The following is a 22,810-nucleotide window of genomic DNA, read 5'->3' as shown; positions in this document are numbered from 1 at the left end:
GGGTTCCTGGTGTATACTTGCAGCCATGCATCGTCCAGGTAGGTCATCAACTCACCTAGTAAAGTGCTTTTGGTGTCTTGACAAGCGCTAAATGTGAATGCAATGGATTACTGTTCTTATTACCTAACCAGCAGACCACCTAAACCCTGGTTCAAGCATGCCCCCCTATGCCAACAACTGTTGCTGTCACTCAAACGTTTAGTTGACCCCCCCTGCCGTCCATACTAGCAAAGGGGTTTCACCCTTTTATGCCGCAAAGTGTAAAGGTTCTTTGTCCCTATCAACTTTAAACGTAACTATTTTTCAACATGACCCCAAAAATGCCCCCTAGTCTTATTTTAGGCAATCATTTACTATTCGAATGTTCATCTGTCTGACCAACATAACGTCTGATCAAATGATGGCTGCCAAATCCTACTTGACATAATAAATATAAGGTTGATTCAGTATTAAGTAGTATTAAAAGTGAAATGTTAAAACATTCCTGTTTTTTTATGGCAGCAGGTGAGGCGTATGCTGGACTAAGCTTTTTCACATCTTTCTAAAATGAACTCTCAACCAAATAAACAAACCTTTTCCCAATCCTTTTCTTTTGTGAGCTGCTGCATGAGTTACAGGACTGTGTGGTGAGCACGTCACACACACACACACACACACACACACACACACACACACACACACACACACACACACACACACACACACACACACACACACACACACACACACACACACACACACACACACACACCTGCATGCAGACGGCGGTATGTCAGACTCAATGGCGGTGGGTGTGGTGGGCTAGGGCGGGGCTGAGGGAGCAGCCTGCGACGAGGTGGCCCCCGTGGTGAAATGAGAGACTCGGGGCAAGCCGCAAACAGGAACGTTTCAGATGGTGTGTTGGATTGTGCGGGGAGAGGCTGAGGAGAACAGGTTATTCCGGTCCTGACCAAACCAGGTAGATGACTGGGCGGGAGCTCTCCCGTCACCTGGGGCGCGGCAGGTGGAGCCAGGTGACCACGGTGTCCTCCTTTAACTCAGTACTGGCAAGAGCGTCCACACGCACACACCTTCAATACCCTGAGATAAGGTACAAGGAGCAGGGCATCCTGCCAGCGAAGGAAGAGAAACAAGACCAGAGGACTCCATCAGAGGAAGAGAAGGAACCACTCAGAGGCAAAGGGAAAGAGAGAGATTGTGTCGGTGATTCACCAGGGATCTAACCTAGGACCCTCAGGATGTTGAAGAAAAAGGGGAACACGGTGAAGGTCCCCGGGAAGATCAGCAAGTGAGTTCAGTCTGTCCACCGTGTGTGTTTATGCCCGGGTCATGTTTGTCCCTTACTCCTCACTTCTGTCCCAGACTCAGAGCTGTGTCACTCATGTGGAGTACCTAGATGTGAAAGTAACTGCTGCAGCCATCCCTGTGCTCCTATTACTGTATTCTCAGGGAAGGATTCCTACCCTGTCATGCATGTGTCAGTGGGCAAAGACTCATTTAGGTGTAAGATGTTAACAGAATGACAGAGTTTCACATTCTTATATCTATTTGAGGTGAACAAATATAAATATCTGAGGATGGCTTAAGAGGGTCCTTTATTGCTCTCCCCATCTCCTGAAACGAGGTTAGACATGTCGATCGTTTGATAATAGCTATTAGCATAGGAGAATAGGCTATTTGTAGGGTTCATTTTGATGAACGATAATCTTTCAATTGCTGTGTAGCTGGGATCAGTTCCAGTCAGTGAGCACATTTATTTTGGACATGATTATATTTATTATATATATTAATATATGTTTGGTGAAGCACTTTGCAAGTGTGTTTTGTAAACAGAGTTTATTATGGTGACGTACTGCTGTTACTGCTGTCTGAAGCCGTGCGGGTTTCAAGCTATTAAGGTGGGATTATATTTGGCAGCTTAAACCAACAATCATATAAAGGAGTGGAGGACCTCATTGTTATATCCATTCTTGTTACAACTGTCAGAATCGTATGGGACGGCAGCCTCTGACAGGACTCATTAGTCATCTCAGAGAGGGACAGGAACATCAAGTATCTTACACCTTAACTGCTCCTTCCATTGTACTGATAGCTTCCGACAGTTTTTGAGAGGAAGTATATTGACAGTGATATGAACGAGGTGGAGAAATGTACGAGGTAGAGTTCAGGGCAACGCAGAAGAGGGTGGTTAAGCTGCTTTCGTTGTGCGTGTGTGTGTGTGTGTGTGTGTGTGTGTGTGTGTGTGTGTGTGTGTGTGTGTGTGTGTGTGTGTGTGTGTGTGTGTGTGTGTGTGTGTGTGTGTGTATGAGTGACTCCTTGTTGATACTAATATTGCGTGTGTATGTTTCTAATGGGTTTATCAAAGCAATCTTGTTTTGTGTCATTTCTGACGACACATCAAAGCCTGTTGCTATGGGTATTTAAAAAAGATGAGTCAGATATTACCAAAGAGATTGGGAAGACAGTAGAACAATGCCTGACCTATTGAACGGAACAAAGCGGATGGCCTAGTGTTCCTTATCCCATATTCATTGAAAGAATGAAGCCTCAACTATTTCCCTACAACAAATGCCACCAAACGGCATCTGCTCTATCAACATGTAAAGTGACATTTTTAGGAAGTTTCCGCTGAGAGGATACAGTCTGACAGAAACACACACACACACACACACACACACACACACACACACACACACACACACACACACACACACACACACACACACACACACACACACATACACACACAGAATGTTCAAATGTAGGTTGCAGGGATAAACTAACCTGTCTGACCAGACAGGCGTAGTATTAACATGAGGGGATCAATATGTTAAAACATACACTTCTTGGCGCATGAACATATTAGTTGAGCCCAAACTTTTGCTGATCCTGCTTTGGTTTTAGTTTCCAGCACAATGTTGTTCTATAGTCTATCGTTTTTAAGTAACAGTTGTGTGTTACTATGTTACAATGTGAGTAAATGAGAGTACTATGAAACTAAATTTTCTCTTCTGTCCTGAGTGTCGCTGTTACACACCATACATATAGCTTCCTCTTTTACAAAGGTAAAATGAGGGTGTTGGTATAAATCTCCCTTTCAACATAGTAAGCTTTCTCTGACTCCCCTCCTCGGTATGCGGTTAAGCAAGCTTACTAGGTCCCTCATCGTTGAGCTATTGCTCTGGTGTGTGGTGCACTTAACTCTAAGAAGGCTGTCTTTAAGGTTGTAATATATTGTAAAGTATGTTTATTTATATTTAACTCATATTTATTTAAGAATACCAGTTTTTCATGTTGCGTGTTTGATAATTGCTTGGTTGGTTTTTCTGGTTTATCCAGAGTAAAGCTGTACTTATACGTAAAAAAACATATTACCTTTTATGTTTACAAGAATAGAAATCAAGGAAAAAGAGAGAAGGCCACAGCACTCTGGTCATTATTACAAATAAGTGCATGGAAAGTTTCTGAGTTCTAAGTTCCCAGGTGAGGCCAGAGTGAACACCCAACACTTTGGGTGGGGATGGCTTGTATAGAACTGTAAATAATGCTGTTTTTTTGTTTTGTGGGCAAAACCACAATGTGACGTTGGTATCAGCCACCTTGTCACATATGCAATTCAGTTATTATGCTTTTGTGCAAGGAAGGAATTTACAGTTACAAATGATCATGTTGGAGGTAAGGAATAAGCATTTCAGGAGGACTTTTAGGTTTGATAAGTAGGGTTTGATACCCAATTGGTGCAGAACATTGGGGATTGAACTCAGTTAGCTCAATATGAGGGGGAATATGAGCTAAATCAGCAATATGTGGCAGTTCGGGTGTTGAGTCGTGGTTGGAGATTAATTAATACTGAGGAAGGCTCTGTCATCGCTTCTTTGGAGTATGTTTGGAGCACTTTGGGATGAGAAGGCATTCAGAAATACATGTTATGTTGGCAGTTCTGGCAGAGCAGGTTAAAGGTGCTTAGAGGGTTACTGTTTAGCATTTGATTGGGCTTTTTTTTCGAATAGGATTTACTCATGATGCATTATAAAGTAAAGATCCTGCCATGCTCCGTCCTCCCACTGAGATGGGTCTCCGGGTTAACTACTCCTTGGCAAATCCTGAAGGGTTGCCACAATATTGGAGACAAATGTAAATCCTGAACATGGACGTTCCATTACACATGCATTCTTCGCATTATCAGCACTTTTCAACAGCTGGATTGACCAGTCCCGCTCAGAAAGAAATATATAAACGATACCTTTTGGAAAAAATCTAAAAATCTAGGTTTGTGGGGTTCGTGGTACTTGGGAAGCAATGCATAACCCCATCGGCCATGTGATGGGTGGGTCAGTGTTGACGTGTGGTCTCTGGTTGTGTCCCCCAGGACCCAGGCCACCCACCTGGCAACGCTGATCTCCCGCATGCAGCAGAGTGCTGACAAAGTAGAGCAAGAAATCCTCAGAGCAGAGGAGCTCCTGGCTGTGGTGAGAAGAGACACCACACACACACACACACACACACACACACACACACACATACACACAAAGACATACGCACACATGCACGAACACAAGCAAGCCCGCGTGCAGGAACCGTGTTTACTATACCTTTAGGAGTCTATCCCGTGTTAACTATGCCTTATGCATACACGTTATGCAGAGTTGTGTGCCATCTTCTTCTGTGTCTTTGTGGTTTATTGAATGTCTTTGTCTAGGAGTGTCTTTGCAAGTTATTTGAGGGTTTTTGTCTAACAACCAGCAGTAACAAACACTTACATCTACACAATTACATCTGTGTAATAATACCAGGCCCATTTATATGAAGGGACTACACACAGTAGCTGTAAAGCTTCTGCACAACACATGCTATTAGTTACACACACACACACACACGCACGCGCACACACACACACACACACACACACACACACACACACACACACACACACACACACACACACACACACACACACACACACACACACACACACACACACACACACATACAAATAGACACACCCAAACAGATACCCACTTATATAATTATAACCACACATGTACAACCACATATGCACTTTCACATATAAGCAAACCCATCATGCACACCTGTGTGACTCGGAATGTCTCGCACGCAGGATGCTGTGAACGAGAAGAAAGAGCTGCCTTTCAAGCACCAGCATGAGATCTCGGAGAACATGGGCGAGGTGGAGGGGCTTCTCCAGGCCCTCTTCCTGGACGTGGACAAGGCCAAGAAGATGCAGCATCCCCAGGCCAACGAAATCTCCAAAGAGTGAGTGCTCAGGGCCACCACCCACCAAAGGGAAGGCGTTGAATGCGTCAACAGACTCTGTCTGCCCCTTTAACGCCTTCACTCTGGGGGATTTACGATGTCAAACCATCGGCTTATATCTCAGTCCTGTGATGACCACACTCATGACAGTGGAAAATGTTTCCAATATTGTTCCAAATAGATCAAACGTAAACAACATTGTTGCTTGAACAAATGTATTGTTTTGTGAGGATATTGTATATATATATCCATTATCCAACGGTTCTGTAAAAATGTATCTGCTAAATGACAGTGAGAGCAGTAGTGTGAGTACTGCTCTTGCTGATGCTCGTATTACAATGTGTTGTGTGTATCCTCTGTTGGTATTGATGGCTTTGTGTGTGTGTGTGTGTGTGTGTGTGTGTGTGTGTGTGTGTGTGTGTGTGTGTGTGTGTGTGTGTGTGTGTGTGTGTGTGTGTCTTTGCTGTGGTACCGCAGTGTGAGTCGGCTGCACGAGCGCTGGCTGAAGGACTGTGCGTTCTACCGGGACGTCTATGAGCAGGTCAACGACGTGTCTCTGACCCCCCGTATCGACTGGGGCCCCGTGCTCAACCAGAAGCAGGTACTGGGACCACGCCGCCTTAACATCCAGCAGACTGGGAAGGGTTTTCAAAACCATAAGTTGTTATACAAATATATATATATATATACTGCATATATGTATGTGTATATTTGGAATATATTTGATTTCATACTAAGCGTACACACTGTGGTTTGGGGTTTGCAGAAAGAGGTGAACGTGGAGGCGTTCGGGCCGACCATGGCTGACCTGGAGAAGCAGATCGCCTCCCACAACATCCTCCACAAGGAGCTGGAGGCCTACAGCCCACAGCTCTCCCTAGGCTCTGTGGGCAACAAGGTCGGTTTCATTGTTTATTTTAGGAGTTCCTTTAACGCCCTTAATTGTCTGACAGACAATTATATAGTATAGAAAAAATTAACTGGAACAAAACAGGGAGACAGAATAAGCAGAAAGGTTGAGCTCATGAGCCATCACAAGTGAAATGAATCAACAAATGTCAGTGTCAACAGTGGTACATCCTTCTCCGACCAATGTTTAATTATCTAAATGAGTCATCTAGCAGTAGTCCTTTGAATATACAATTCTCAATTATACATTTTTGAGTGTCTTTAAAAGAGTTTCATAAATACATTGAATTGTAATTATTAATGTTATTGTTCATGTTATTAATAATGGTTGTGGTCTTTCAGGAGCAATACACAGCCCTCAAGAAACAATACAACAATCTTTTGGTAAGTGTCCCCAAGAAATGGGTAGTATTTCCCAACTATAATCAATTATTCCATTGCAGTTTTTCTATCTTTAATTCTCCAGAAATCTGTGTCTGGATTATCCAGATGCATTGAATCTATAAATACATTACAGGGGCATATTGATTTAGCCAAAACTGTTGTTTCGGTACAAAGTGTTTTGGTGTGATCCCTGCTTAATCGTGGGTGTTACATTGTCTTCACAGGACAACTCCAAATGGCGTCAACACTACCTGCAAAGCCTGCATGAGTATATGCAGGGTGGCACCAAAGAGTCGGCCTTCCTGGCAGACGAGCAGGACAAGATCAAGAGGCAGGACTGGAGTGACCGCATGGTGGACCCGCCTGATGTCCGCAGGCAGTACGAGGTGAGGAATGCTGTGGTCATGTAGATGGGATTCCCACCATCTTGAGGATACTTTTTGAACAGACTAAAGGGACACTGATGAAACCCTGAGGAGATCTTTTGGATGGTTCCACTTACAGTTTAAAGCTAGACTACATTGGATTCAACCACTGGGTGCTGTACTTAGAATGTTTTAAAAGACATAGGTAGAATGTAAAATGTACCCTTGCATTGATAGGGAACCACATTGGCATTTATTTTTTTCCTTTAGTAATGAACTAAGGGTTGTCTGTCAAAATGCGCCGGCGCCAAAATTTGGATAATGTCCATCAAAAAGACAAGGCTAAATCCATGAGCAAATATCCCAAGAAATTCTTGATGTGATGCCTAGTAGGTATTAGGGTAGGTATTGGTGGGTAGATGTTAGGAAACTGTTAGTAGGCAGGTGGTAGGTAGTCGGTAAGGATTAGATTGTAGGCAGGTATTAGGGAAGTAAGTAGTAGGTATTAAGTATGTAATAATTGGGTAGTAGGTGTATAATAGATAGAAAGTAAGTAAGTAGGAGGCAAAAGTTATATGTATTGACCTTGACCCAGAAGGGAATCTTTAACACGTCATCAAGATGGTGAAAAATATGTAAAAATAACACAGCTTTGATTGGGCCTCCATCAGATCTTCAAGAGCAACAGCCTGCTGTCCCACGAGTCAGAGGTGAACAAGCTTCAGGACGATGGGGACCGTCTGTTGGAGCTCAAGCACCCTGCGAGTGCCACTATCGAGGTATTAATGTCACTCCACCAAGTTAGCCATAGCTACCTTTCATTTAACTAACCACAGCTAACTTTCATTTAACAAATCATAGCGACCTTTCATTAAGCTAACAATCAAAATTTTAAAACTTTTCCAGAGTTTTACTATTTTGAGATGAAGTCTGTTTCAGTTGACGATGATGTTTAGTTTTTGTGTGATCTTAATGTTTTAGATGCAGAAAGATGCGGTGAGGAATGATTGGCAGAAATACCTCAATCTGTGCATCTGTCAGGAGGCCCATCTGGACAATGTAGAGGAGTTCAAGAAGGTAAACTATGCACAAATAGTACTATAGTTAATCATTTAAGATAATTCTATTTTCATAAATTACAAAGGTAACTTAACAGGAACTTAAATGCCGTTTTGTTATTGGAATTTTTGATAAAGGCAAAATGTTATTATATTATGCGCTCAGAAATTTGTTACATTATCGACTGGGGTTCCCACATTATTGCTATGGGTTTAATTACAACTAGAGGTTGAGCGTGCGCAATGCTCGCACAAAAACTCTAGTTTCACTAAAGGATAACTTAACTTACTAAATAGATACTAAAAGTACCTATTTATCTTCTCAATCAGCTGGTGATACTGTCACTAGCAGAACAAAAAGGATTCATAAATGCAAAATTTCCATGGAGGAATTTTATAACTGGTGAATGCTTTACCTTTCTAGTACCAACTGGACACTGAGCAGCTGGCGGAGACACTGACCAGACTCAACAGCACCCTGGACCCCAAAACAATCAGCAAGCAGAGCAACTCCCAGACCCTGCTACAGCTTGAGGTACAAAAAGGGGTGGGGAAGATATATGCCAGCAACTACAACAATTAATACTTAAAGAAAAATCGCATGGTTACTTTTACCTTTGGTTCCAAACCTGCCTTGAGGCATAATTAGGGGTGCTGTGAAAATTCTGCATCATTTAATACAATCATGATTTGCATTATTATTGATTACTCTTGTAATACATATGACTGATCAGATTTTGAAACAGGTCAACCGCACTGTCCGTATCGTCTCCCTTCCTCTGCAGGTCCTCCATTGCTTGCTGAAATTAAAGTATAAATTACAAGAAAGGAATTATAATATGTATATAATTGGGTAAATCCCCAAGATGGTCAGATTTGAACCTGTATCCACGTGATGCTATGTTGACAGTTGTCTGGATGAAAAGCGGTGTGGCTCATGAAGTACATAATGGGTCTGTAGGCCTGCCAGGGCCCATGAATAACATCCTGAGATGCTCCTTTGTTCAGCCCTCCAAAGGAGGATCTCAACTGGCCTTCATCACACCTTTGTGATAAAGGCCCCTTTGTTGATAACAGAACCTGATATAGGCAGTGAGGTTCAAGGACCTGGATTACAATGTGTGTCTGTGTGTCTGTCCCAGACGGAGGAGAAGTCTGTCCAGCGTGCCGCTGCATTGCTGGCCGACCTGAGGAGGCGCAGCACCTCCATCGCGCCCCTGAAGCTCCGTCGCATCGCGCCCACCCGAGCCATCACCGTGGAGTCCCTCTGCGACTGGGAGACGGACAAGGTACAGCCCGACCTTTCACCTTTCAGGCTCAAAGTTTGAACTAACTGAGATACTCTCGATATTGGGAAGAACGTGTGTTTATTTTCAAATGAAGAAATAAATACAAAATGCAAGATTTATGAAGGCATTCAAGTATTTGTAAAGCAAAGGGAACCCGATATACATTACCGTGACCCTTTATAATACAATTTAACTGGCTTCATTGGCTCCATTCAATTTCAAATTCCCCTGCTCCCGTTCCTTTTAAAGCTTATGTCGTATCATTCATTTTTTTCATCTGTCTAGGACACTCTGGCCAGAGAGGAGAGGTTTACCCTGAAGTCCAACTCGGACATAGAGAACTGGATTGTTGTATCCCCCGACGGAACGACCAAGACCTTCCCAGGAGTCTGCTTCATCATCCCCCCACCTGATCCCGAAGCCATCGACAACGTGGACATGTAAGAACCTTCTGAAACCCGCATTCTTCTGCTTTTCACATGACGGACTAGCTATAGACCGTCATTCTGTGGCAGGAAATAGTTTGACCATCTCCATCCTACTCTGACCCTTACCTCATTTTTTTTTCTTCTACTGCATTACTTTGCATCCAACATTTTCCTCTCACTCTCTCTTTCTCTCACTCTTTCTCTCTCTATCCCTTCTCTCTCTAGGTTGGGTGGAGAGCTCGCTGACATAAAGAAGAGACGAGCTGCTTTGGTGACGTCTCTAAAGAGCCAAAACACACAGACTGCCAGGTCTCAGCAAGCAGGTGCGGATCCATCACACATGGTGGCGCACTAATGATGTCACCTTCACTACATTACCACTAGACCCGTTTCACAGAGGTGCCATTGTAGACAAACTAATGATGGGGCTGTTCCAGTAAACTAGTAAACTAGTGAAGATAAGGCTACTAGCGGTACCCTGGTACATAAAAGTGTCAGGGTGTGTTATGCTTACGTTGACACCTCTGTGAAAAGGGTTTATTGAACAGAAGGAGTAGTCATATAAAAAAAATAAAAATAAAAATATTTGAGAAGAAAAGGGATGTAGTGGGTAACGGGATATGGATGGATGTTGCGAAAAGGTACGATAAGATGTAAAAAATAAATAAATATATGTAATTGCCTTCTATGGGTTGAACACATGCTATTATGTTTAATGTTGGCCATCCTGGGTTATCAGGTTACATAATTTAAATATACTGGCTACAACCCCCTCCAACACATCTCATCGTAGCGAGTGGAAATAGCGAACGCCTATATTACAGAATGATATTTCCCAACCCCTGAATGAAAAAATCTTTTTTTAAATGTTGATAGTGGGTGGGTAGTGGAGCTCTCATTGAGGGTGCTTGGTTGTCTGTGATAGATATCTAGTTTATAAGTATACAACGTCGTCCATCCTATCCTTCAGCCCCAGTGTCTGCGGCTCCCATGGACCCTAAAGCGGTGGCTCTGGCCGACCAGCTGGACAAGCTGGACAGCGACCTGGCCCAGACGGAGCAGGACATCCTGAGCCGGCTGCGAGCCCCCCTGGAGCGCGGCAACACGGCAGCCGATCTGGCCAAGCGGCTGAAGGAACAGGAGGTCAGTGAGCTGGAGGAATGACCAACAAATCAACATATCTTTAATATTTTTAAAAATCGGCTAATATTCTCGTTCTACCCTGTCAATTTGGTTTCGTCGGTGTAACATGATGGATATTGTAACTCATTCTTTAATCCAGCCCTTTGGTTTGTGACTCCTTTTATATAGAAAGCCTCAAAGGCCCTGAAGGCCCTGGAGCAGCAGAACATTGCCGCCCAGGCCGACCTGCAGTCCCTGTTGGCCAAAGACGCCAGCCTCTCCTCCTCAGCTCTCCCACTCAAACTCACAGAGGCCAACAACAAGAAGGACAGTATTGCCGGCTTGGCCGACCTCTACACCAAGAAGTAAGTCAGGCTGTCTGCCTGTCGCAGATCGAGTGTAGCCTGGGTATTCATCAACATGCACTGTGTTGTTTAAAAGGGTTCAGTCTTCTGAAATGTTTGTCTTGTCTTTGAATGACGTTTCTACAAAATGGCAGGCCTAGAAAAACAGTTGGCGCGCGAATAAAAGGTTGGTGCAGTAATTTCCTTTGTGTTTTCTCTGTAGAGCTAATGCGTCTCTGAACCTGGAGAACCAGATCAAAAAGGTGGACGGCATCATCTCTGGCTTCGAAAAGAGCCTCTGTGAGGATGGTCCGATCCCTGACAGCCCAAATGTCCTCCAGAACCGTACTCAAGAGATCCAGGTACGACATGGGTAGAAACTGTGATCCTCTGATGAAGGCAGTCAGCAGGTCATAAAAAACAACACAGATCGAGAGATGAAAAGTTACAACAACAACAAAGTTCCTCTAAATTGATATCATTTAGGGGGGGAAAACAAAAAGTCTGAAAACTGTCTGCTCTCCACTTCCCGGCGCAGAGCTTGCGCACGGCCGTGTCAGGGAGCCAGGACGAGATCAAGAAGCTGGGTCAGGACCTGGAGCAGACGGAGCAGCTGTGCAGCTCGCTGCAGCAAGGCTACCAGGAGTACTGCCCCGACATCAGGCGCCAGGGCACCCAGGTCCAGCAGCTGCAGAACCGCTACACCAACCTCAGCAACCAGCTGAAGGAGAGGTGAGCAACCACCAGAACCACCAGGACTACAAATCAATGGATTGATTGATTTCTAATGGTGTATCGTGAAATAAGATGGATGAGTTTAGCTGTGGGTTATTATCGGAAGGTTTCTGTTTGGAGGAAAGATTTTATAATACACAATCCTCGTCCTATCAGAGAAAACCTATTGCAAGAGGTTTCAACCAAGAACCAGGAGTTCCAAGCAACAAGCAAGTCTCTGAATTCCTTCCTGGACAACATGCCTGTGGACCAGCTCAAACCCACTGATGACCAAGCACAGCTTAATGCCAAGGAGGCCTCCCAGAAGGTAACCATAACCAACCTTTAAGTGTTTCTCCTCGAAATGTAATTTGAATCTTTCTGCAAGAATTTTACCGAAATGATATGCATATTATAGTTTCTTTATTATAATTTATGCTTTCATTTCAGCGAGCAATGGAGGACCTGCAGAGGAAGGGAGACGATATGGACCGGGCGGTGGACCTGTCTCAGGACCTGCAGAGTCTGCTAAGTGTACGTCTAACATAAGGCTCCAACATAATAGTGTCAATATTTGTTTTTAATATGAAACATATTCATATTTCCTCTATTCATATCATGCAGGTGTATGAGTTGAATGCCGACAAATATAACAGTAATGTAGAGGATGCCGGAGCCACGGTTGCAAAGAGGCCTCATGTACCTACACTTGCTGATGCAGTGCAGCAGCAGGTAACATTGACAACATTTCAGATTAGAATACATTACAATCCGTTCTCCATATTCACATTTCTTTTGCGGATCCTTGCATGACAATTTTTATGTGCTTTTCAGGAAAAGGCTTTGGTAAACCGTTATGCTGAAACTTCTGCTGAGAACACCCAACGTCTCAACCAAATGAGCTTGTCTAAGAATCTAATTGCACAGGTAAAAGAACGATAGAAAGGAAGATATGATAGTAAGATAAGATAAGATAGTATTTCATTGATCCCAGATAGGAAATTCAGGTGGGATTCAGTCATTTACATTAGATTATGATTTCAACACAGGGTTAAAGGTTTCTTAATGATGTTCATTAAAGTTTTGTTCAAGTGACAAAACCAACCATTTTGCCCAACTTGAACGAGTGAAATACATTCACAAAAATGAGTGGGAAGATTTGAATAGGTTACTTGCAGTTGTATTTATTCTAGAGCTGTCAAGCGATTAAAATATTTAATTGTGATTAATCGCATTAATGTCATAGTTAACTCACGATTAATCGCAATTAATCACAAATTATTTTTTTATGCTAAATATCCCTTGATTTTTTTGTCCCATAATTCTTCTCATTTTAATTCTCTTATCAACATGGTGAAGTGCATCGGCTTGCCTTGTGCAAATGATTTTTTATTGATAACAACATTGGCATATACTGATCAAAACAGGACGATACAAAAAAAGAGCATATAGTGCAATTAAACGACTGCTTTGAACAAATGTCATTTGAACATAGCAGTCAGGCTACTGTTTCTTTGTTTTGAGCCAAAGAAAAAAAATAATAAACAAAAAATCTTTTTTTTTTAAATATAATAATTGCGTTAATCGCGCGGTAAAAAATTTAACGCCGTTAAAATCGGTTTGCGTTAACGCCGTTAATAACGCGTTTAACTGACAGCTCTAATTTATTCACATCGTTCTTTTATGTGCTTTTAATCTTCTAGAAGGAAGAGGAGGTACAAATGGTGGAGCAAAGTGTTCAACTGCAGAGCCAACAGAGGAGTAGCTCTGAGGCAGACGGACTGCAGAAAGAGCTGGATGAGGAGAAGGAGAGGCTCACTTATACCGAGACAGAACTGAGGACCTTCAAGGAAAGGATGATGTCCCTGAAGAGTCGCCGGGGAGTAGAGCGTGTTGAGGACACGGAGGTGCTGCATTACTACCGCGACCCAAAACTGGAGACGGATCTGGTGGATTTCGAAAATAAGTTGCACGAGGAGTCCCTGAAGCGAAGCACAACCCAGGGTGAGATTGAGTTGATCACCAGGAAAATCACCATCACGGAAGAAACCCTCAAAACCTCCACTCCAAAATTGGTGACCAGAGAGGTGACAGAGTTTGAGAAGGACCCTCAGATGGACATTGAGGCGGCCAAGCTGAAATCTGAGATTGAGAGGATAAGGGATGAAATGAGGGTGAGGGAAGGGGAAACCATTCAGATGAAGACAGAGGTCACCATTCTGCAGGCGAAGAAGCCAAACATCAAAGAGCGGGTGGTGAAAATAGAAGTGGTCAAAGTTGAACAGGATCCGAACATGCTGAGGGCTGTCCGCAACTTTGAGGTGGAGATCTCAGACGAAGGCAACAAGAGCAAGCTGATCAACGATGACATCTTCCAGACAAGGAGCCAGATCAATTCAATGGAGAGAATCATTCAAACCATCCAGCCAAAGGTTATCATTAAGGAGGTGATGAAGATCGAACAAGACCCTGGGCTCATCAATGAATCAAAGAAAACACAGTCTGACATTGAGGAGGTGAAGATTGAAAACAACCAATTACTGACAGAGATAACAGAGCTTCAACGCAGATATCGTGAAGTGCAAGGCTGGAAGCCACGAATTGAGGTAAACGAAATTGTCAATGAGATTTACCGCATCGATCCCAACACAGAGATGGAGATAATGCGCATAAAGAAGGAGATACAAGAGACAAGTAGGCAGTGCTCAGAATTGGAGAGGCAGACCACCCTCGTCTCCTCTGATCTGAATGTCGTCCGTTCGGAGAAGCCCCGGGTAGAGCTGAAGGAGGTCCTCCAAGAGGTAGTTAAAGAGGAGAGGAGCCCAGAAAACTACAAGGAGATCACGAGGCTCAACGACCAAGTTAACCAAATACACAACTCCTACAACTCAATCTTGGACAGGCTGAGGATCCTCAGGCAGGAGAGGGACCAATGGAAGTTAGAGAAGTCCAAGGTGGAGACCAAGCTCCTCACCAGAGAGGTTGTCAAGTACGAGAACGATCCGCTGCTCGAGAAAGAGGCAGACCGCCTGAGGAAGGAGGTGCGTGACGAGACACAGATACGCCGCACCACTGAAGAGATGGTGTTTGACCTGCAGAACAAGTACATAATTCTGGAGCGACAGAAGCCTGAGGAGAAAGTGGTCGTCCAGGAGGTGGTGCGCCTACAGAAGGATCCAAGGTTGATGATGGAGCATGACAAGCTTGGCAGGAAACTCGACGATGAGGTCAAGTCCCGGCGCCAGAGAGACCTGGAGCTACAGCAGCTGAGGACCAAAGTTGAGGACACGGTGAGGATTCTGAGAGAGAGTGACGAGCGCCAGAAGAAGATCCAGGCTGAGTCTGAACTCAGAGAACTCAGACTTCGCATTAAGCAGCTTGAAAATGCCCCACCACCTGTCGAGGAGAGCATTGTTGTTGAAGAGGTGCTGAAGGTTGAGAGAGACCCAACCTTGGAGAGGATGACCAGTGGGTTGCGGTCCGACATGGACAAGGAGACCAGCGAAATGCTTCGTATCCAGAGGGAAGTCCGTAATATTACTCTCAAGCTTGAAATCCTACAGCGGGAAAAGTCAGGCGAGAAGACAGTGTACAAGGAAGTCGTCCGCATTGAGAAGGATCAGGTGGTAGAGGCCGAAAGAGACCGCCTCAGGGAACAAGTATCCCGTGAAAGGTTTAACAGGCAGGATGTGGAGAACGAAATCAGACGCCTCACTGAAAAAACCAACTCGCTCCTTTCCTCCAAGTCTAGTTTTTCACGAAAGTCCAAGACCCTTGTTGCAAGCCAAGATGCACTACAGAGAGAAAGGGATGACTTGGCCCGGGAGCTAAGAACCCTTGAATCGAGTAAACATGACATCAGCTTGTCGTTCCAGCAGCAGACGAGGCTTATGAGTGAAAGAACCAACATTAATAAGCAGAAAAGCATCAAGATGGATTCCGATGTCCATCGCTTGGAGAGGGAGATCCTAGGCGAGAAAGACAAAATCCACTTGAGTGACAACACCATAAGAGAGCTTCTTCTCCAACTACAGAAAGAGGAACATGCAGAGACCAGAACCAAAGAGAGTCACGTCTCCACTAAGATCACCATTTTGGATCCAGACACAGGCGTGGACCTGTCCCCCTATGACGCCTACACGCAGGGCCTCATCGACCGTAAACAGTACATCCACCTGCAGGAGCTTGAGTGTGACTGGGAGGAGATGACTTCGAAGGGTCCGGATGGTGAATCATCCGTACTCCAGGACCGTAAGAGTGGCAAGCAATACTCTATCAAAGATGCCCTTAAAAAAGGTTGGCTGACACAGAACGATCTGCAGAAATACAAAGACGGCAAGATGCCCATCTCAGAGTTTGCCTTACTCGTAGCTGGAGACGGTAAAAAAGCACCGAAAATCAACTCAATCATCCCCAGCTCCATCACCTCAGCACAATCCACTCCTTCCCAATCCATCAGTGCTTCCACTGAAATATACCCAATCGCTGGGGTAATTGACACAAACACTGGCACCTGCTTCACAATACGCAGTGCCAGCATGCGTAAGATGATAGACAGTGTCACAGCCCAACGACTTCTGGAAGCTCAGGCAGCCACGGGTGGCATCATTGACTTCAACACCAAAGAGAGACACCCAGTCCACAGGGCGAGCGACAAGGGCCTCATCGAGACAAGTCAACTCCAGCGGCTGCTCAACGCCCAGAAGGCCTTCACAGGCGTCGAAGACCCAAGGACCAAGGAGCTCTTGGCTGTTGGGGAGGCCGTTCAAAAAGGCTGGATGCCCAAAGAAACAGCCATTCGCTACATGGAAGTACAGCACCTGACCGGCGGGCTGGTCGACCCCAAAACCGGCCGGCGGGTAAGCATCCTGGACGCCATCGGAGCCAAGCTGCTTGATAGTGGCATGCTGAGAGAGCTGCAGTCAGAGTCCTGCTACGCCAAGGAGATCACAGACCCGGTCACCAAGGAGAAGATCAACTACAAGCAGGCCATGGATCGTGCAAAAATAGATCCAGTTTCAGGCCTACCGATGCTTCCCACATCGTCTAAAGATTCAAGTTACACACCTGTGTACAACGCCAATAAGTACTCCAGATACTAGAAGTGTTTACAATATATGAGGAGGAATCTAGTCTAGTGGCTGATTGACTACATTGTGCTTAGCAAAGTAAAGATGAATGAGACACTGTACAATCTTAATTTAATACAGTTATTCTTACAGTCAACCATTTTGTTTGCAACCATATAAAGTAATATACATGCCTAAAAGTTAAAAGCACGCTAAGCTACTCTCTCTACTCAAACATATTTTTAAATATAACTTGAATCTACTCCGAAAATAATGTAACAATTAATATATATAACAAAAAGTCATGATTTATTTTTCATTCATTAAACTGTCAGCTAGTACCAGCCACAGGAGCATCAAATTATTTTTGAGTAGAAATGCTTCCTTGATCTTAGCCTTTAGAATGCAGTCAACTTGGTCATATTGAGGTTTGAACGGGCTCAAATATAATTGTTCAGAATCTTAACTCCACTGCAAAGCCTACTTTCATTAAACATGCTGCTTATGAACTACTTCTGTTTACTTGTCGAAGTACTAAGGTGGGAAAAATCATATTTAAAACAATTATAATCAGGTCTGTATTGCTTTGTTTTTAAATGTTTTATTGTGGAAGAAGGGACATGGTGCAATGTTAACCAAGATAGTTTTTTTGTATTACTCCTCCAGTCTTGTTATAAACCTGATGAAGAAACTAATATGAGTACGTTTAAATTATACAATGTACATCTGTACAACCAGTTATCACAAACAAAATAAACCATAGTTGTATTTTGCTTTCTGTGGAAAAGAAATAAAGAAATATCAACAACACCTGAGTCAATACCTGTATATGTCCTGAAAGGGTTATAGAACTCAACATAAAAGCGCAGAACAATACTTTCTAGGTTGCCATTTGTCCAGCATAACCAGCACCGTAACACAACCCTGAGCCCTTGACATAAACAAATAGCTGTGGGACTGACTGAAGAAGATAAGACCAGACCCTTTTGTATAAACGGCAGACCCTAGTCAGGTGGCATTGCTTTGCTCTCCGACTCTCGGAAAAAGCTCCTCTGTTGATTGACCGCTTTCTGAAAGAGGGCGAGGTTCACACCATCAACACAGTTTAGCACACGGGCCCGGACCACCACGCCACCTGACAGGGAAAACAATAAAGAACAGCAAGTGAGAGTGTATAACGTATTAATACAGATCACAGGCAACACAACTATGAGCAATGCAACCTGGTTTAATGGGCCTCCAATGGAACACTACCATGCAATGTATTTATGTCCTATGTAGGCTGTGTAAATATTGGGTGCTCTTCAGAGTCCTTACCCTCGCAGTTTTCAATTTCCCCCAGAACCATGTACTGGGCTCCTATGATGGCATTAAATGGCTCCACAAACAAGGTGTGAACGATCACTTTGTGCTGTGCTGATGCATGCCGTGTAGTCAGTGTAGCTTTTGACTCCTCGGGTTGATAGTACAATAATCTGAAAAGTGGGTGGAACATTTAGGTGCCTGTCTAGAAGCGTTGTTGATTCCTGATATTCCTGGATACGTTTTTTATGAATCAAACTGGTTTAAAACAAGCATTTTCATTTGTATCACTTTTTTATTAAATCTTGACATGCATGTCGAATATTTAGAATATTTCCATGTAGACAAATGGTTGTTGAGTCATTATCTATCCCAGAATGAGGTAACGCTTAACACAATGGTGATTGAGACTATAAATTAGCATAATGATGAAAGTTTCCATATAGAGATGGAAGTGTAATGGCATATAGATGGACCAAGGAGATTGAGATAGTGAGATTGATGCCAAAAGAAATGGTTAATCCAAGACTATATCGACTTTTACATAGTATTTTCGTGAGACTCTATAATGGCTCTGCTTCGACCAAAATATTTTCTTAAATGTGTTGCTCCCGACAGCCATCTGTACTTCTACTCCACGGAGGGAAATTATGGTTCTACCTCACTACTTTGAATGTGATAACTCTGTGGCACAGTTACTGTTTTGAATGGGATAACTTCTGTGGAACATACATGGATAAGGGCACAGTTGACAGCTAACATCCTTCATTACGAACACTTGCCTTCCAAATGTTCTTACGGATTCTCCTTCCTGCAGGGAACCAGAGTTTATTTCCCAGGGGAAATAGGCAACAGCTGCAGCGGGAAGCATGATTTAATCCATTATTTAAGGCAAGACTTGATTTTCAGCACATATATTTGGCCGTATTTGTTTTCTTCTTCTTCTTTGGTTTAGGCGGTTTTGACGCAGCTACGACGTATTGCTGCCCCCCACTGTTCGTTATTTCCCTCTAAATTATTTTATATATTCCAGTGTTGTGAAGGTGATCCAAAAAATCCTTTGCTTTAACCAATGAATCCAGATTCAGAAGAGTGCGCATATTAAAAACTGATACCCAGCTGATCCAAGTTTCCGGAAAAGAGTCCTCCTTTGACTGGAATAGAGTTTACACTGGAGGAGTAACATGTTTCACAGTCTCTCTATCTCCACACTCACACTCGCGATCGGTGTTTGCCAATCAGAGCCAGGCAGCCCACTCCTCAGCCCACAGTGTCCAAGTCTCAGTTTTGAGATTAGCCTACAACATATTTTCTTATACACCTAAAAGTGCACCTATCTTTGTTCACATTTTTCTGCACTGAAAAGTACGCCCTTCCATTCCTTTCCTTCTCCCAAGATTTTTGCCACCTCTCTTTTAGAGCGCTGTTTATTTTTTCCATGTACTCAGGTTTCCTCCTTCACCGCCTTCTTTGCCTCCTCATCCGCCTCCACATTCCCTTTCACACCCAAATGTATCACCGGAGAAACCGAACCTCTCTCCCTGCTTTGTAAATTCTAAACAAAGACTGAAGTATTTTCACAATTAAATCTGGCCTGGACTTGGATTTTCCTTTCTTCTATTTAATTTAAAGATCCCATGCCATTCTATTTTATGATGCTTTAATATAGGTATTAGTGGGCCACAAACACAGTATTCAAAGACGTCCCCGAAATTCAGCCGTGGTGCAGACTCCGAAACAGTCGCACATTGAGCTTCCCCCAAAGGCGCTGTTTCGGTGGGCGTGTCAAGACAGGTCTAGGAGGGGGGTGGGGGTGTGGCCCTGAGCAGCTTGTAGCCTACTACCATGCGCTGTGTATACGGTGGGCGTGTCAAGGCAGGTCAAGGAGGGGGGTGGGGGTGTGGCCCTGAGCAGCTTGTAGCCACTGACAGTACCATGAGCTCTGTTTACGGTGGATGTATCGCAATGGCTCGTAGAAACCCATATTATACATAGATATCTATATCATATCATATATATTATCACCTGGCCCTGAGCAGCTTGTAGCCACGGTACCATGCGCTCTGTTTACGGTGGATGTATCGCAATGGCTCTTAGAAATCCATATTATACATAGATATCTGTATCATATAATATATAATATATATTATCACGGCCAAAAGCTGTGTGAGCCTCCAGACGATAGGTTATTATGAATCTCAAACGACCGCGTCTACTTCAGATTGATGTGGAAGTGGTAGAACCAGAGACGTCGGAGAACCCGACGAAGTCCTTTGTGATTCATTATATCGTCTGGACGCGCACACAGCTTTTGGCCGTGATAATATGTATTATTTGATATAGATATCTATGTATTATATGATATTATTTAGATATAGAGCAGAGCTCCAGGACTGTAACGCAAGTGTTGTACACTTCCTTGTTATTTGGAAAACCGTTCTGCTGTTGGTGTGATGGCGCATAACACAACGGACTCTCGTCTCTGGTATTTCTACAACGAGACTCGTAGTGGGGGTTATCTCAGCCATGGTTGAGAATGAATTGGGGGAAAGGAACTTTGGCTTTGACTCCCTGAAGTAGGCTACATGAACCACGACATGGAGGAGAAAGGGATTGTTGGCCGCGAATGTATCCCGCTTGAGCCCTGCTTCCCGCCGCCTCGGCAGCGGTCAGCGCTAATCACCGCATCCTGATGCCGAGGCGGTGGTCCATCGGCAGCGAGGCTCCGGCGGGAGACGACCGCGGTCAACAATCCCTTTCTCCTCCATGTCGTGGTTCATGACTTCAGGGAGTCAAAGCCAAAGTTCCTTTCCCCCAATTCATTCTCAACCATGGCTGAGATAACCCCCACTACGAGTCTCGTTGTAGAAATACCAGAGACGAGAGTCCGACGTGTTATGCGCCATCACACCAACAGCAGAACGGTTATCCAAATAACAAGGAAGTGTACAACACTTGCGTTACAGTCCTGGAGCTCTATATCTAAATAATATCATATAATACATATATATCTATATCAAATAATACATATTATCACGGCCCAAAGCTGTGTGCACGTCCAGACGATATAATGAATCACAAAGGACTTCGTCGGGTTCTCCGACGTCTCTGGTTCTTCCACTTCCACATCAATCTGTAGTAGACAGAACTGTGCGCTGCCTGCTGCCTGCTGCCGGCGCGAGGCACCACCGCCCGGCTGCCCGCTGCCGGGCGGTGGTGCTTCGCGGCGGTGGTGCCTCGCGGCAACCTGGCGGCAGGCAGCATGTCGCAGTTCATGTAGTTCGATGTCGTTTCTGCCATTGCATTCAAAATTCTGTAACTAGCCTGTTACTACAAACTAAGCAACTACCGTACACGTATTAGCATTTAGCACTAGCTCAATCACGACTCCTTCAGAATTCTTGTGGGTGGTTACGAACCAACCAAGTGGGCAGGGCCATGAATAATAATTTGACAACGCTACGTCACAGTGTCACCTTATCCAGATCGGCTCATTTCTTCTGCCTTTTTCCTTTCATTGCCTATTGCATTCAGCAGACAAACTGCATAGATTTCAAACTTACCACAGCTCACAAACTTATTCAGACCTATGTTATTTAACAAACAATAGGAAAAATGTGATTTTAATGGCATGGGCTCTTTAAAGCTGCAGCTGAATCATTACATATTATTGAATGACCCTGTTTATTATCCTCCACCCATCATAATGCCCATATAACTGCCACAATCTCTGCTGTGAATACTGACATGTGATCTGAGATGATATATCCTTTTTTGTACCCGATTTCAGGAATGGTAATACCACTGCTACTTCACCATTCTCATGCTCCTTTGACCCTCCCTATACTTGTTGCTGCCAGTCAGACTTCTATCTCTTTTACTACACCCTCTGACATCCTTGATTTGCTTATGCTCAAAATCTTTAGGTCAACACTGGGATCTGGGATCAGCCATAACGGAGCAACTGAACGACACACTGGAGGACAAATACTAACAGCCCCAATACCAATTTCCTGTGCCAAATATTTTAGATTTTCTGCAAAGTTAGTTTTAGATGTTCTTATTCCCATAAACTCCCAATGATCACTCAGTAGGTATTTTGTTGGTAACATTTCACTTTTTCCTTTGAGTTTCATTAGATATTTCAAGCATGTCTTCTTAGTTCTAGCGGCATCTCCCCCATTTCTATTAGTAATGCTGCTATTGGAGTTGTGCAGAATGCTCCACAGCACACTCCTAAGGCTTTTGCTTGGACTGGTATTTGTTTTTAAGTATCATCTTCTTCTTCTTCTTCTTCTTCTTCTTCTTCTCGGAAGTCACATAAACTGAGGCTAGAACCAAGAGTGCCCTCTGTCATTAGTTTATTGGAGGTGCGCAAAGGACGTTTTTTCCAGTGTTAAACATTAGATAATGAGATTTATTTTCTTGAGCAATAATGCGCCTTCAGTCGCCTTCGAAACAATAAAACTACATGGAATCAGTGACAGACCACCATAAAAACGTTTCAACTGGATTTGGAAGCTCGAGATATCCGTAGAGTGCAGAGGTGGAA

At 43.8% G+C, this 22,810-nt stretch overlaps 2 protein-coding genes across 3 annotated transcripts; one reads left to right on the top strand and one right to left on the bottom strand.

Moving 5' to 3' along the window:
- Positions 1 to 912: 912 nt before the first annotated feature.
- evpla (envoplakin a) lies at positions 913 to 17,766 on the top strand. 2 transcript variants are annotated; one of them, XR_003976150.1, is made up of 23 exons: positions 914 to 1,288; positions 4,370 to 4,469; positions 5,120 to 5,274; positions 5,752 to 5,875; positions 6,041 to 6,172; positions 6,526 to 6,567; positions 6,792 to 6,953; positions 7,604 to 7,711; positions 7,914 to 8,009; positions 8,415 to 8,525; positions 9,133 to 9,279; positions 9,565 to 9,719; positions 9,933 to 10,030; positions 10,678 to 10,850; positions 11,019 to 11,194; positions 11,397 to 11,535; positions 11,712 to 11,905; positions 12,065 to 12,215; positions 12,338 to 12,421; positions 12,512 to 12,619; positions 12,722 to 12,814; positions 13,591 to 17,073; positions 17,150 to 17,766. XR_003976150.1 is itself a non-coding variant. In XM_030351403.1 (22 exons), the coding sequence occupies exons 1-22, from the start codon at positions 1,239 to 1,241 to the stop codon at positions 16,987 to 16,989; spliced, it is 5,997 nt and encodes a 1,998-aa protein (XP_030207263.1). In that variant the 5' UTR covers positions 913 to 1,238; the 3' UTR covers positions 16,990 to 17,766. The 2 variants fall into 2 exon arrangements, 1 of the variants encoding a protein (XP_030207263.1); XM_030351403.1 differs by having other exon boundaries at positions 913 to 1,288; positions 13,591 to 17,766.
- Positions 17,542 to 19,662, bottom strand: ten1 (TEN1 subunit of CST complex). Its single transcript, XM_030351404.1, has 3 exons — positions 19,041 to 19,662; positions 18,274 to 18,431; positions 17,542 to 18,091 (listed from the first exon to the last, which is right to left on the bottom strand). Exons 1-3 carry the CDS (start codon positions 19,127 to 19,129, stop codon positions 17,961 to 17,963), a joined length of 378 nt encoding a protein of 125 aa, XP_030207264.1. The 5' UTR covers positions 19,130 to 19,662; the 3' UTR covers positions 17,542 to 17,960.
- Positions 19,663 to 22,810: the final 3,148 nt, after the last annotated feature.

The sequence above is a fragment of the Gadus morhua genome, chromosome 3 (genome assembly GCF_902167405.1).
Source record: "Gadus morhua chromosome 3, gadMor3.0, whole genome shotgun sequence".
NCBI classification, from domain to species: Eukaryota; Metazoa; Chordata; class Actinopteri; order Gadiformes; family Gadidae; genus Gadus; species Gadus morhua.
The sequence above is the reverse complement of the archived record's forward strand: the minus strand, read 5'-3'. Positions and strand labels throughout refer to the sequence as shown.